This window comes from Rhamphochromis longiceps, linkage group LG18 (assembly GCF_057381845.1).
Source record: "Rhamphochromis longiceps isolate RC_006_pf linkage group LG18, R_longiceps_female_GT1.1, whole genome shotgun sequence".
NCBI classification, from domain to species: Eukaryota; Metazoa; Chordata; class Actinopteri; order Cichliformes; family Cichlidae; genus Rhamphochromis; species Rhamphochromis longiceps.
Genome location: NC_140574.1, coordinates 21,744,043 through 21,757,036, shown reverse-complemented (window position 1 = coordinate 21,757,036; position 12,994 = coordinate 21,744,043). Strand labels below are relative to the sequence as shown.

General features: G+C 40.2%; 2 protein-coding genes across 11 annotated transcripts; one reads left to right on the top strand and one right to left on the bottom strand.

Annotated features, from left to right (window-relative positions):
• Window positions 1-22: 22 nt before the first annotated feature.
• eif4e2 (eukaryotic translation initiation factor 4E family member 2) lies at window positions 23-5,945 on the top strand. Of its 2 annotated transcripts, none has more exons than XM_085388454.1 (8): window positions 23-179; window positions 996-1,107; window positions 1,427-1,561; window positions 1,702-1,806; window positions 1,891-2,043; window positions 2,139-2,275; window positions 3,435-3,513; window positions 3,610-5,945. In XM_085388454.1, the coding sequence occupies exons 1-7, from the start codon at window positions 55-57 to the stop codon at window positions 3,481-3,483; spliced, it is 816 nt and encodes a 271-aa protein (XP_085244580.1). In that variant the 5' UTR covers window positions 23-54; the 3' UTR covers window positions 3,484-3,513; window positions 3,610-5,945. The 2 variants fall into 2 exon arrangements, with proteins under 2 accessions (XP_085244580.1, XP_085244581.1); XM_085388455.1 differs by having other exon boundaries at window positions 2,139-2,279.
• On the bottom strand, window positions 4,669-12,867 carry LOC146648211 (phospholipid scramblase 1). 9 transcript variants are annotated; one of them, XM_085388443.1, is made up of 8 exons: window positions 12,732-12,867; window positions 11,167-11,485; window positions 11,001-11,078; window positions 10,715-10,907; window positions 8,875-8,986; window positions 8,684-8,783; window positions 6,531-6,589; window positions 4,669-4,788 (listed from the first exon to the last, which is right to left on the bottom strand). In XM_085388443.1, the coding sequence occupies exons 1-8, from the start codon at window positions 12,732-12,734 to the stop codon at window positions 4,669-4,671; spliced, it is 984 nt and encodes a 327-aa protein (XP_085244569.1). In that variant the 5' UTR covers window positions 12,735-12,867. The 9 variants fall into 9 exon arrangements, with proteins under 9 accessions (XP_085244569.1, XP_085244570.1, XP_085244577.1 ...); XM_085388444.1 differs by having other exon boundaries at window positions 8,684-8,762; XM_085388451.1 differs by having other exon boundaries at window positions 4,701-4,788; window positions 8,684-8,755.
• Between the last annotated feature and the right edge of the window lie 127 nt (window positions 12,868-12,994).

Sequence of the window (12,994 nt, the reverse complement as noted above, 5' to 3'; positions counted from 1 at the left end):
AGTAAAGATGTGGCTCACCTTTGACCTTTTCGTGCTCATCACTAAGATCGATACATGGCATGCGCGTCCACTAAACCGCTGCTGTGCGCGTCGCCGTCACTTGCTGCGGGATTCAGGAGGCTGTGGTCGGACTCCGAAAAGACTCCTATCTACAAAATAATGAACAACAAATTTGACGCGTGAGTATTTAAAACATTTCGCTGAATATCCAGAGAGCGGTCTCGTCGGTCGCTACTGTGAACTCACTGGGGAGGGTAACGTAAGCTGACCGTGGTTTGCGTGTGTGAGAGGTGTGTCAGCTTTATTATATGTTTTTGCATGAATTCTGTGAGTTAATAAAAGAACAGGAGTGCGAGGGCAACACCTACACGCGCTTTTAAAAAGAAAGGGAGCAATACCTGTGAGTAAATGGTGCTTTTTGATGAAGAATTTCAGTGTTGTTAGCTGTTAGCTTGGCCTGGAGGAAGGCGGATAGGCCTCGAATCCTCGGTGTGGTAGTTAACTGAGAGGCGGGGAGAGGCGCGTAGAGGCCGGTCACAAATTAGACTCGCGTGGCCAATAAATGCAGGAAACTGGAGAGACACTGTTACACGCAGAGAGCTCTTATTAATAGTGACCGTAGTTTAAGATTAGCACAGAGCGCATGTTTGCAGGCCACAACTTTAAAATGCATCAGTTGCAGGTTTATTGGGTTAAGTTGCCCTAAATGAATACAGCAGCCATACTGCAAATCTTCTATTCGTCGAGGATATAGTTTGTGTTAATTTTTTTTTCTTGTATTTCTGATGTGTTGACCAGGATGAGGGCACAACTGAATAATTTAGATACTGGTTGCTGTAAGACGGTATAACGCCAACAGACTGGGTAACAAAATGACAAAAGATTTGATTTAAAACACTCTGTAAAAGGAGTTAAAATGAAAAGGGCTGTTACCTGACAACAGGTGTAAAGTCCCTTTTGATTTCAAATATTGATTGCATTTCCCTCGATTGTAGTCTGAAAGACGATGACAGCGGAGACCACGACCAGGACCAAGGCTCACCGAAAGACTGTGAGAAGGAAAAAAACGAAGATGAAGAGAAGGAGCAGAACACTTCCAAGAAAAAAGTGAGGCCGCTAAAGTCTTACACAGATGTATGTGCAGATTGTGCTACTATTTGTTGAACAAAGGTACAGTTTCTTTAGTTTTGGCTTGTTTGTTAAACTATAAAATTTTGAACATCTGAAAATGAATTAAACAGTAAATATAATTTTTGAAGAACCTCTTAAATTAAAGCAAAAAGTCTGCACTTTAATCACATGTTAATTATTAGATTTAAAATCCGCTTTGGTGGTGTACAGAGGCAAAATGACAAATTATAGCTCTGAGTCTGTATAAAGTTAATATGTCAATGAGCTGTACAAGTTACTCTCTCATTTCCGGCAGATGGTGGTGCCAGGAGCAGGAGAACACCCTCTCCAGTACAATTACACCTTTTGGTACTCCAGACGCACCCCAGGGAGACCAGCCAGCACTCAGAGCTACGAACAGAACATCAAACAAATTGGCAGCTTTGCTTCGGTCCGTCGCTCCTCATCACATTTTTATATGGCTTAAAACAGGAGCCAGTGCACTTTTCCTTTTGTTTATGTGCCCATGCAGAGCTGCACACTCCACATATTGACTTGTTTTCCACTAATTATTACAATTGTCCATCCCAGGTGGAGCAATTTTGGCGTTTCTATAGTCACATGATCCGACCTGGCGATCTGACAGGTCATAGTGACTTCCACCTCTTCAAAGAAGGCATTAAACCCATGTGGGAGGTAAACACACTGGCTGATATCCTCTATTTGCTCTGGTTGTTTGGTTATGCGTGAAAGGCCTGATCTGAAATTGTGTATGTTTAGGATGATGCTAATAAGATGGGTGGGAAGTGGATCATTCGTCTGAGAAAAGGCCTGGCGTCTCGATGCTGGGAGAACCTGATCCTGGCTATGCTCGGAGAACAGTTCATGGTAGGAGAGGAAATCTGTGGGGCTGTGGTGTCAGTACGTTTCCAGGTATTGCCAAAAGCAGACACACTCGGTTGCACATGGTCACTAACTGCCTGACCTAACGCTCACACATGCCTCCTCTTCATGCTGCTTCTCGCCAGGAGGACATCATCTCCATCTGGAACAAAACAGCCAGTGACCAGGGGACCACCGCCCGCATCAGAGACACCCTGCGCAGAGTCCTCAACCTGCCCCCCAACACCATCATGGAGTACAAGACACACACAGACAGCATTAAGTATGTATGTCGTCTCCTTTTTTTATTTTCTTCTCCAGCTTTCCTTTCTCTTCAGCTCATTCCATAAACCTGCATGCTCACACACATTTTCCAACCAAAGAGGCAACGAGAGAGTACACTTACATGTTGCCTTTTTAATGGCTTGTTTTTAACATGCTCAGGTGATAAGATGATGGTTTTCTGTAAGTTAGATTTTTATTTTGACAGTATGTTTGGATTTTAAGGGAGAAATAACAAACACAATTATCAAAATGTTTTATTTTATTGTTTGAAGTATTATTCCAAATTGAAATGTATAACTGTACACACAACCACATATCTTGTGCACGTCTATATACTAATATAATTTTACAAACTCCCATATTTTTCTATTAGTTCATTAGAGAGTGAAACAAATGCCCATTTAACTGATTATAATGGTTTTCCATTGCAGTCTTAACCTTGAGTCAGTATTTCTTCAGTATACAAGAACTCAGTTCTGCCTTTTGTTCCCATTTTCATGCTTTTCAAAATCCAAGTGGGGAAAAAAACAACTAGTTCTGTGTCCATGTTTGTCCTTTGTAGCTTTGAATGTGAATGCCTAGTATGATGGCTTTCAAGTCCTTTTACACAATCTGTATATCCTCATTTAGATGTTGTTGCTCCATTTTTTTTTTCGCTTGGCGCTTGATATTAATGAGATGGGGATGTTCTTGACACACATTGTTAAAAACTTCTGTTTATAATGGCCAGCCTGTCCAAAGAAAGGATAAAAAGCTAAAAGACCAACTTCTTCTGCACGAAGGCACAGAAAAGATGCACAGGGATTATTTTGAGCTCTGAATCGTGCAAAGCTTCTCTAGTAAAGTCTAGAAATACCAGTATGGAGCTAAGAATAATAAGTCCCATTCATTCTAACATGGCCTGTATAAATCTTTATAATATTGAAATGACCTCTGTTAGTATATTTCTTTATTTTGGCAGCTTTAGCTCATAAAGCTAAGCCTAAATTTTTTATTTTCATCATTAGTTTTTGGTAACTGTGAATACAACTATTTTTTTCCCCATCTAAAGCTCTCATTCAGTTAACTGATGGGCTTACGATTCTTCAAGGAAAATAATTATTTCTTTATGCTTTTTACTGCGAATTATAATTTACTGCATCCTCCTCTGTTTGCAGAGCATGGGAAGACTTCCATGGTCTGGTGAATGCTAGCGGAGGACGTTAGCCCCCCCGTCACCGAGATGCTCAGCGAAGAGTAAGAACTCCTGCTGTGGGATTTCACATGAACAACAACACAACCTGTGTGATGTAGTTAGACTCTACTGATGTGGTCTCTGTTTGCGGTGTGCAGGTGTGTGCATACGGGATGTGTTGGGGGAAGCCGAGTCCAGAGAAGGGCAGCTCTGCGTGGATTGGCACTGCGTAATGCGAAGACAGAGCAAAAGTCGGGGACCGAGGCCAGGAGACCGTTGGGTCTTTGTGTCAAATTGGAAATGAACAGAAAAGCCTTTCAACAGAACACTGAAACAGGTCTATGAAAGAGGTGATTTTAATCAACTGGAAGAGGAAATTACAGTTTTGTTTCTTTTTTTTCTTTTTTAGTAATGCAAGTTGTAACATCTTTTAACCAGTGAGTGACTGGTGTGGGCTGTTCTGGTCATGAACGCTCGACAAAGTGTGCTTTAAATACAACAGAATCAGTTGTACTCTATATGATTTTATTGCTTAACGTGACATTTCACCTGCTGTTAAAATAGGTGTGCTAATCAGTTTTATTGGGACTCAAACAGGGTTATTATAACACAGTGCTGTATTTTAACTACAATTTCTCTGGTCATTTTGGACTAGAACAAATATTAATGTTTAAATGCAATCCACATCAAAGATCACTTAATACGATTTTTAAAAAGTTGTATCCCAAAGGATGAGGATCCTGTGTTGGGCAGGTTTCTATAACCGGCATCTTTAGAATGAACTGCCAAGCTGCCTAAATCACTGTGCCTGGCCTCAAGCCCGACCTGAACCAGGTTTCCCTTCCCTGCCTTCTCCTTTCTTTATCCCACCTTTTAAAGGAAGGGCTCTGCTTTAATGTTAAAGGTGTATAGGAGTCCTGAAACACTGATATTCACTCCTTTTCCATTTTGTAGTCCACGAAAGAAAACGGGGCCCAGGGTCTGTTACAGTTTTTATCCTGGGGAGCTTTTTTGTTTTTTGTTTTTTTTGTTTTTTTTAATATGTTAAGAAAGAGCCTACAGTTTGTTGAAAAACTGTAATGCTGCCCTTATTTGTTATTGTGATGATGGATGCAGGTGTGTGTGTGAGTGTGTGGAAAGCGAGGAAACACTGTTGGATGTACACCTGATGGATTATAGCAATAAATGGTAAATATGCATCTGCTGCTAAAGATGGTTTAGTGCCATTTTTCTTTTATAAACGCTGGAACTGAAGCTGTGGAGTTTGCAAGAAGCCGAGATTCCTCTTTATCCGCTCTTCTTTCTTCCCAGACCGGGAAGCTTGGGTGCCCGTTGGTCTGTAAATCATGTGATGATGCTGGTCAGCTCATTTCAAAAAACATATGATTCTGCAGAGAAATCATTCAGACAGGTTAGAAACAGTGTTAGTTTTTCCATCCATCCATTCGCTTCCGCTTATCCTTTTCAGGGTCGTGGGGGGGCGCTGGAGCCTATCCCAGCTGTCATAGGGCGAGAGGCGGGGTACGCTCTGGACAGGTCGCCAGTCTGTCACAGGGCCAACACATAGGGACAGACAACCATTCGTACTCACATTCACACCTAGTGACAATTTGAATTATCCAATTAACCTATCCCCACAAGCTGCGTGTCTTTGGATGGTGGGAGGAAGCCAGAGTACCCGGAGAGAACCCACGCAAACACGGGGAGAACATGCAAACTCCACAAGGAAAGACCCCGGCCTGATGTTGGAATTGAACTCAGGACCTTCTTGCTGTGCGGCCACAGTGCTAACCACTGTGCTACGTGTTAGTTTTTCTTTGTATTAAAATGTCTTCTTTATGTATGCTTTTTATGTTTTTTAGAGAAAGAAAGCAAGTGTGCAACGGGGGGGGGAGAAGAACGGTCTGAACACTTTTTGGCTCAAAGTAATAATTTACTCCTTAAAGAATCTTTACATAAGCAGATTTTTGATGCTTGCGATTGATACCCGAGTTAGATCCCACACATCAAAATGTTGCTTTTGTTACATGTAAACATGTTGGTTGTTTGCATGTAACATCAATATAAATTATGATCTCCAGTTGTAATGCAAGTTCCAATTAAACCAAATCGTGAAAGGCTCCTTACGAGCCAATACATCAAATATTATATTCTAATATTACAGTGCACCCATCTGGGATCATCTTAATATAGTGTCCTGATTTTTATACTGAACCGCTGATTTCCAGTTAGTATACAATGATCCCAAGGCAGGGATGTCAAACATACAACCTGGGGGCCAGATTGGCCCTACCAAAGGATCCAATCCGGACCAAAAGCATTTAGGAAAATTAAAAAGAAAAAAACATCAAATAAGGAGGGCATGAACTTAAAATATGTTTAATAATTACTCAGTCAAACTAGAGTGAAAATAGGAGAAACCTCCTTGCAACTTAAAAAACAAAAAACAAAAACCTTTATCAAAGCATTTAAAAAAAATAAAATAAAAATTAAAGGTATTTGTAATGACCAGCTGCTTACCAAGAGATGGAGCGTGTCAGTGATCATGAGACGATTGCCAAGATTGCCGGGTGGGAAGGAACTTGTCTTCTAGACATATTGCATCTTATTGCCAATTTGACCTCCATTCAGTCACAGAGTATGCAGATTCTGTCTTATTGTGGTTTTATTGATGTATTAATGCACAAAAGTCATTTTGAAGACAGCAGCTGACTGCGAGTGGTTGCAGACCTGGTCCTTGTCTTCAAAGCAACCACCAGTACAGATGGACCAATGATACTGTTAGCTAAATGTACTTTTATATTAATATGATTAACAGTTGAAATCATTACCTAAAATTACAAATATATAAGTTATTCACTAAAATTATAGAATGAAATTAAAATTGTTAGCTGCTGTTTGAAGTAAGTATGAATGAACAGATAAAACTGTTGCTGAATGTTTATTCATTAGTAAGCTAATTTATTCATAACACATACTTGCAACTAAGTCTTCAAAGTCTGAGGTAGAAACTTTGGGAAAGGTATAATTATATTGTGTATGACAGAACATCTTCCCACTGACGGACACACGTGCTTACCAACAGGAAAGTGGCTGCCAGGAGAAGGAGTTTGGTGTGTGACTCCATACTGAGTGGAACTAGAAGATGAAAATAGAATACATACAGTTGTACTAAAGCCGTGATTAAATAATAAACTATGTTTGTGACTTTGGTATACTTAGAAATGTTAAAGAAGTCTGATACTAGCCAGAGAGATGCAGTTAATGTTTGTTTTTTTTTTTAAAAGAAAAAGATAATTGCCAATCTAGTGGTGTTAGTTGATGTCCCTGTAAATATCATGGAACAGTCTTTTTTTCCATTTATTTTTTATAAATTAAAAGCATTCACTGGTGACTTTATTAGGTACACCTGTTTGGCTGCTTGTTAACACAAATCTGACCAGCTAATCACTAGAGGTGGGAATCACCATACATCCCACAATACGATATTATCACAACACTTAACGCACAATATGATACGATATTATTGCAATTTTTAAAAAAATATTTTTAAATATATTCAGATTCTGTACATACAGGTAAACTTTATCAATATTCATTTTATCTAATATCAAAGTCTCACACTCAGTCTCTCATTTCAGTCAGTTTTATTGTTGACAAACTGAACGGTTTGTATTACAGTCTAGTCCAACTTAACTGAATGCAACCATCTGGTACAATTATAGCTATTCTGAACTATGAAATTTATGAAAACTATGCAGGCCCTTCAGCAACTGAAGAATTTGAAAGTAAATTAAAACAAAATATAATTTTACATTAAATAAAGTTTTAAACTTAATTAAAATAAAACGTGTCTTAAATTAAAATAAGTAAACTGTCATGTTTATTGCTGCCAAAAAAAGTTAAACACATTTGGACAGTGAAGTAATGTCAGGATTCTGGCTCAGAAAAAGGATCAACATGCTCTGAAGTCAGGGCATGTTCCATTCCACAAACTTTTTTTGTAACAAAATATCGATTTCTGCTGTCCCTGTATCGATACATTATTAGCAAACAAAATATCACGATACTACACAGTATCGATTTTTTCCCCCACCCCTACTAATCACATGCCAGCAGCTCGAAGCTTTTAGGCATGTGGTTGTGATGAAGACGATCCACTGACGTTAAAGTTAAAAGTGCCTTGTTGATGCAAGATGTCAGAGGAGAATGAGCAGATTGCTTCAAGCTGACAGGAAGGCAACACAAAGTCAAATAATACTAACTTTATTATTAAAGTTATATAGCACTTTTCTAAACAGAGTTGCAGCCAACGTATGCAGAAGACAGTGTCTGAATGCACAATACATCAGGCATGCTCTTGCATACCTAGCAGAGCTACAGCAGACCACACTGGGTGCCACTCCTGTCAGCTATGAACAAGAAGTGCATTGAGGTGACTGTTGTTGAGGTTTGGTGCTATGAATAAAACTGAATGTTGTTGATTTCTGCTGCAACATTCAGTTGTTTCAGAATTTAAAATGAACAGTGTGGAGTCATCGATCCATCTTGCCTTGTATAAATGGTTCAGGCTCCTGGTGGTGTAATGGTGTGCCAAATATTTTCTTGGCACTCTTTGGACTTAGTATAAACAGCATTTAAACACCACAGCCTACCTGAGTATTGTTTCTGACTGCGTCCATCCCTTTATAAGCACAGTGTACACATCTTCTGATGGCACCATGTCTGAAAGTGCAAACTGTTTGTTTTGTTTTTAATGTGACAGTGAGCTCACTGTGCTCCAATGGCCTCCAGTCACCAGGCCTCAATGTAATGGAGTAACTTTGGGATGTGATGGAAAAGGAGATTCACATCATGAATGTGCAGCCAAAACTTCTGTTCCAACTGTGTGATACTGTCATGTCATGATAGACCAAAGTCTCTGAGGGGTGTTTGCAGCAACTTGTCGAGTCTCTGGCACAAAGACTTAAAGCACCTCTGAAGGCAAAATATACTGCAGTTTAGTACTAGCGAGGTGTACCTAATAAGGTATCCGGTGAGTGTGCTTTATTATATTGGTCTGTTGTTTTTCTTTCAGTCATGTTTCTTATCTGTTCAGTAAATAAAAGTATCAGATCTGAAGAGGTCGATTAAAGTAAACTTGGTCCGAAACTAAACTTTGGGAAAGGTAAATGTTCTCTGGCATCCTGTCAAAGACAAATTAGGAATGTAATTTACTGAGGTAGAACTCACCCTCCAGCCCAAAGTATTCATGGTCCATGTTGTGTTCTTCGTTGAAGCCAGGCCATTTCTTCCATATCGTGCCTATTTCCTCACCAATGTTGGAGACAATCTAGTGTATAATTTAAAACTGCATGAAAGCACTACTGCAATGTTACACTTTTCAGTCACACTATACTTTTATGAGTTATAAATATTCCTACCTGGAATTGTTGGTTGGAGAAGCAACGGCATGGACAGCAGGAGCCCTGGATTCTGATGGTAGACGCCCCTCCTGAAGCGCAGACCTCCAGGAGGGGCGTAAACATGCTCCACCTGAAAACATGGTCACCAACACACAGCAACTCAGTAACCGTGCACTAAGCCTCCTGGCAAAGAGACTGGCCAGTGCTTCACACAGAGGTGCAGCCCAGTCTTGATGGTTGGATGATTGTATTTTCAGCTGTCATGATTCTGCAGCACCAAAGCAATTGTTTGCTCGGTGTCAGAAGAGTTCAATTTGGGACATGCTTTATTAGAGCACAACTGAGAGAATATTTATACCAAGTCGAACTCTGGTCACTGAAACCTCTGCCAGGCCAGTCCTAATTGGGCACAACTTCACCGACTGTCGCTTCTGGAAAACTCTAAATTTGACACACAAAGACACCCCCGCTAACCCTGGAGTCAGATTTAGGCCAGATGAAGAAGGAAGTATTTTGGGTTGACGACAGAAGAGCCGTGAGCCTGCCATGCCATTGGCCAACATTCCCATTAGGAAGGATGTCGCATTCCTTCCCCTACGAGCCCACGCCAGCTCTGTTGGTGTGTTTTTGGTGTGCAGACAGCTGTGCTGTGCATTAACCATCCCAGGTTTATATTACACTCAGCCTGTTCAGAACAGGAAAGGCCCCGACTGCTATTTACAGACAGGCCTGAGCATCTAGGCCAGTGTGGTCCCAGGCCTTGAATGACATGGAAAAAGGCTCACATGCGAAGTGTTTAGTCTGACAGTATAAAATGCTACTGGTGTTTGTTCACCCAAATTAAAAATGTAAAATTATAGTAATAATAATAAGAAAAAAATATACTATGTGAATGTTATTCTTCAAACTCAAATGATCCACAAAACAACCATTTTATCCAGACTAGTTCCTTACTTCTAGGCTGGACTGCTGTAACCCATTATTATCAGATTCTTCTAAAAGTTCCCTGAAAGACTGTCTTTTTGACAGTACCTAGGTCCTGTCAAAATGATGACAGGACCTAGGTACTGACAGGGACTAGAAAGAGAAAGCATATTTCTCCCATACTGGTTTCTCTTCATTGGCTCCCTGTTAAATTCTGAATCAAATTTAAAATCTTTCTGATCACATACAAGATCTTGAATAATCAGGCCCCCTTTTATCTGAAAGACATCATAGTACCATATAACCCCAATAGAGCAGATTGAGGTTTAAAATGTTCCTTTCTAATCAACTTATAGTTAGGGCTGGACTCTGAGCCAGGTTCTCCCAGAGGTTTCTCCCTTTTAAGAGAGAGCTTTTCCTTCCCTGTGTCGCCAACTGCTTGCTCACAAGGGGGTCATCTGCTCGTTAGGGTTTCTTTCTAATATTGTTGGGTCTTTACCCTACAATGTAAAGTGCTTTGAGGTGACTGTTGTTGTAAATTGGCAATATAAATAAAACTGAAATGAATGAGTGCAGACTAAAGACTTCTGTGGACTCCTTCAGACATAATTATATTTATGTTTATAATTTTTGTTAACCCATTAACCAAAGGCCAGTAGTTTGTAAAATTCAGTTCATTAGATTTCTCAGAGAAGCTAAAGAGGCTCATGTATGAAGTATGTCTCCTTAATATAAATCTTCACCACTAACTTTACCTACTTACCTACAGTACCTACCTATATATTCACTCTCATTATAACAACAGAAGTGAGTTATATAAGCCTAAGTGTGGCTTGATCACATGTAGTTTAGAACTACTGAGCAACATAAGGAAACAAACTCATCAGCGTTTAGTAGGAACATATATACACCAAGGAATGAACAAGTTTCCTACCTCTGATGTACGGTGCCAATGAGATGGTTTTGAGGTGTGTACGCTCTCATCTCCATCAGGCAGCAGCCGAGGCAACAGGCGTCCACCCTAAGGGGCCTTTCAAAATAAAAGACCTGACTGCCCTCACTGTCAAAGCCTTTCAGAGTGTAGGCCCGAGCTGGACCACAGCACTGCAGACACACACAGGAGCTCTCTAAGAGGAGGGAGAAGAGAACAAATGCTGAGAATATGCTGAAAAACATCAGTAGTTATAAGAGTAAGACACGTGGTGGAACGGGACAAATACCTTCCACAGCCACAAATGACTGTGACCTGTTGCCTTCTGTAGTGATGTTATAGATCCTCCTAGAAACACACTGAGGACCTGCAGTCAGGATGTGGTATTTTCTTAACGCACACACATCTAAACAAGAGTCCTGTTTTATGTAAAAGAAAAAAGTAGTCCTCCTCACCTTGCAGCTCTGGCTTGGCAGTGATATGAATCTCACTAGCAGTTTCCAGCACAGACATAAAGCATGATCTCACTGCACTACCAGTCTTCTTCACCGGTGGCTGAATCAAGCCATTCTCAGCAGTCTGGCCCAAAAGCTGCTCTTCAGATTCCAGGTCAGGAGGCATTTGGTGGGATTTGGGTGGAGTGCTTTGAGTCTGGCACTCACAAGAGGGTCCACAGCGGTTGTGAAAAGCCCTGAAGACCATGTGAATGTGCTTCTCTCGCTCAAGTCGTCCAAAGGGAAGAGGCTGATTCATCACGGCTGACATGGTCTCAAACTGAAAAATGAATCATACCGAAACCTTAAACAAAACATTTGAAGGATGGATGCTTTAACTCATACCCAGTCTATAGGCTGCAAGCAAGTTACTTAAATAAAGTATAATCAAATCAAATCAAATCAAATCAAATCAAATCAAATCAAATCAAATCAAATCACTTTTATTGTCACATCACATGTGCAGGCACACTGGCACAGCACATGCGAGTGAAATTCTTGTGTGCGAGCCCCACAAGCAACAGAGATGTGCAAACACAACAACACAAACGAGCAAAATACAAGAAATATAGTATAGTAGGTGCTTAAAGAAGAAAATCCACACACATCTTTCATTATTTACAAACCAAATTCCCCCAAAAGTTGTGAAAGTGTGTAAAATGTAAATAAAAACAGAACATGGCAGCAACATGTATTAAAAAAGCTGTGAGCAGGGCCATGTTTACCCTGTGTAGCATCCCCCCTTCTTTTAATAACAGCCGGTAGACATCTGGGTACTGAGAAGACCACCTGCTGCACTTTTAGAAAAGCTACGATCATATCTGCTCAGCACTGCTGGATCTTTGTCATATTTTTGTTTAATGGTGCAATTAACCTAATTAGTTGTAAAATGTTCCTCCAGCTGTTTCCTTTGAGTACCACTTACTTTCCCAGCCTTTTGCCCACCCCAATTTTCGGAGCCATTTTCTCAGTTTAAACGTTTGATATGTTTTCATTGTTCTATTGTTAAGAAAATGTAGGTTTATCAGATTTTCAAACAATTGCATCACAACTTTTTGGAGCTGGTGTTGTGCCTTAAATACTAAATATTAATCTGACAAAATGATAAAACATCCACTAAAACGGTCTCAAAATCATAGCAAATAGATCTTTATCATGTAAGCTTGTAATTTAAAATTTAATAAATTTTTATGTTGTGATCAAAAGTTTGATAGGGGAAAAAAGGAGCTTTCCTTCTCCTGTACTGTGTTTCTTGGCAGTTCCCTGGTATCAATATTAACATCCTCCTTGCAATAGCTTAATACTTTTTCACATTCAGATCACACGTTAATATTCCTGTCTCACCCAGCCTGCAGCTGCGAGTAGCAGCTCACAGCATCAAACCGAAGCTCCCTTGTATAAACATTGATAGCTCAAGAGTTTCTATACTGGCTAAGATCTTCCTGGAGCCTTTACTTATCATGTATTTCCAATAAGAGATTAGAAAGAAAGAAAACAGCACAAAAGAGCATCACAGGCCTGCTTACCATCAGTGTTCACCCTCCACAGACTCGGATCATCTAAGTGTTACGAGCAAGAAACCAGGCGAGCCTTCATGAGTTATCATTATCTGGAGGGACTAAGCCTTCTTACCCCCCGTGTGTTTGTGTGGCTATTCACATAGCAGTGTTTGGCTTTGTGAGTGTTTTCGGACTTCAGCTCCATCTCAAAACGACTCTGTTTCCATCCCAACCAGCCGGATCTGCCTTTTGTTGGGGTAGAAAGGCACCACTCAGTCATGTAATTGAAA

Bases quoted from the DNA above. Each gene is read 5' to 3' on its own strand.
- eif4e2 (XM_085388454.1), top strand. From the start codon at position 55: ATGGCATGCGCGTCCACTAAACCGCTGCTGTGCGCGTCGCCGTCACTT. The intron at 2,044-2,138 runs GTATTGCCAAAA...GCTTCTCGCCAG, and splicing joins TGGTGTCAGTACGTTTCCAG to GAGGACATCATCTCCATCTG. The intron at 2,276-3,434 runs GTATGTATGTCG...CTCTGTTTGCAG, and splicing joins ACACACACAGACAGCATTAA to AGCATGGGAAGACTTCCATG.
- LOC146648211 (XM_085388443.1), bottom strand. The intron at 10,908-11,000 runs GTATTTGTCCCG...CCCTCCTCTTAG, and splicing joins GTCATTTGTGGCTGTGGAAG to AGAGCTCCTGTGTGTGTCTG. The intron at 6,590-8,683 runs GTGAGTTCTACC...TTCATCTTCTAG, and splicing joins TGAATACTTTGGGCTGGAGG to TTCCACTCAGTATGGAGTCA.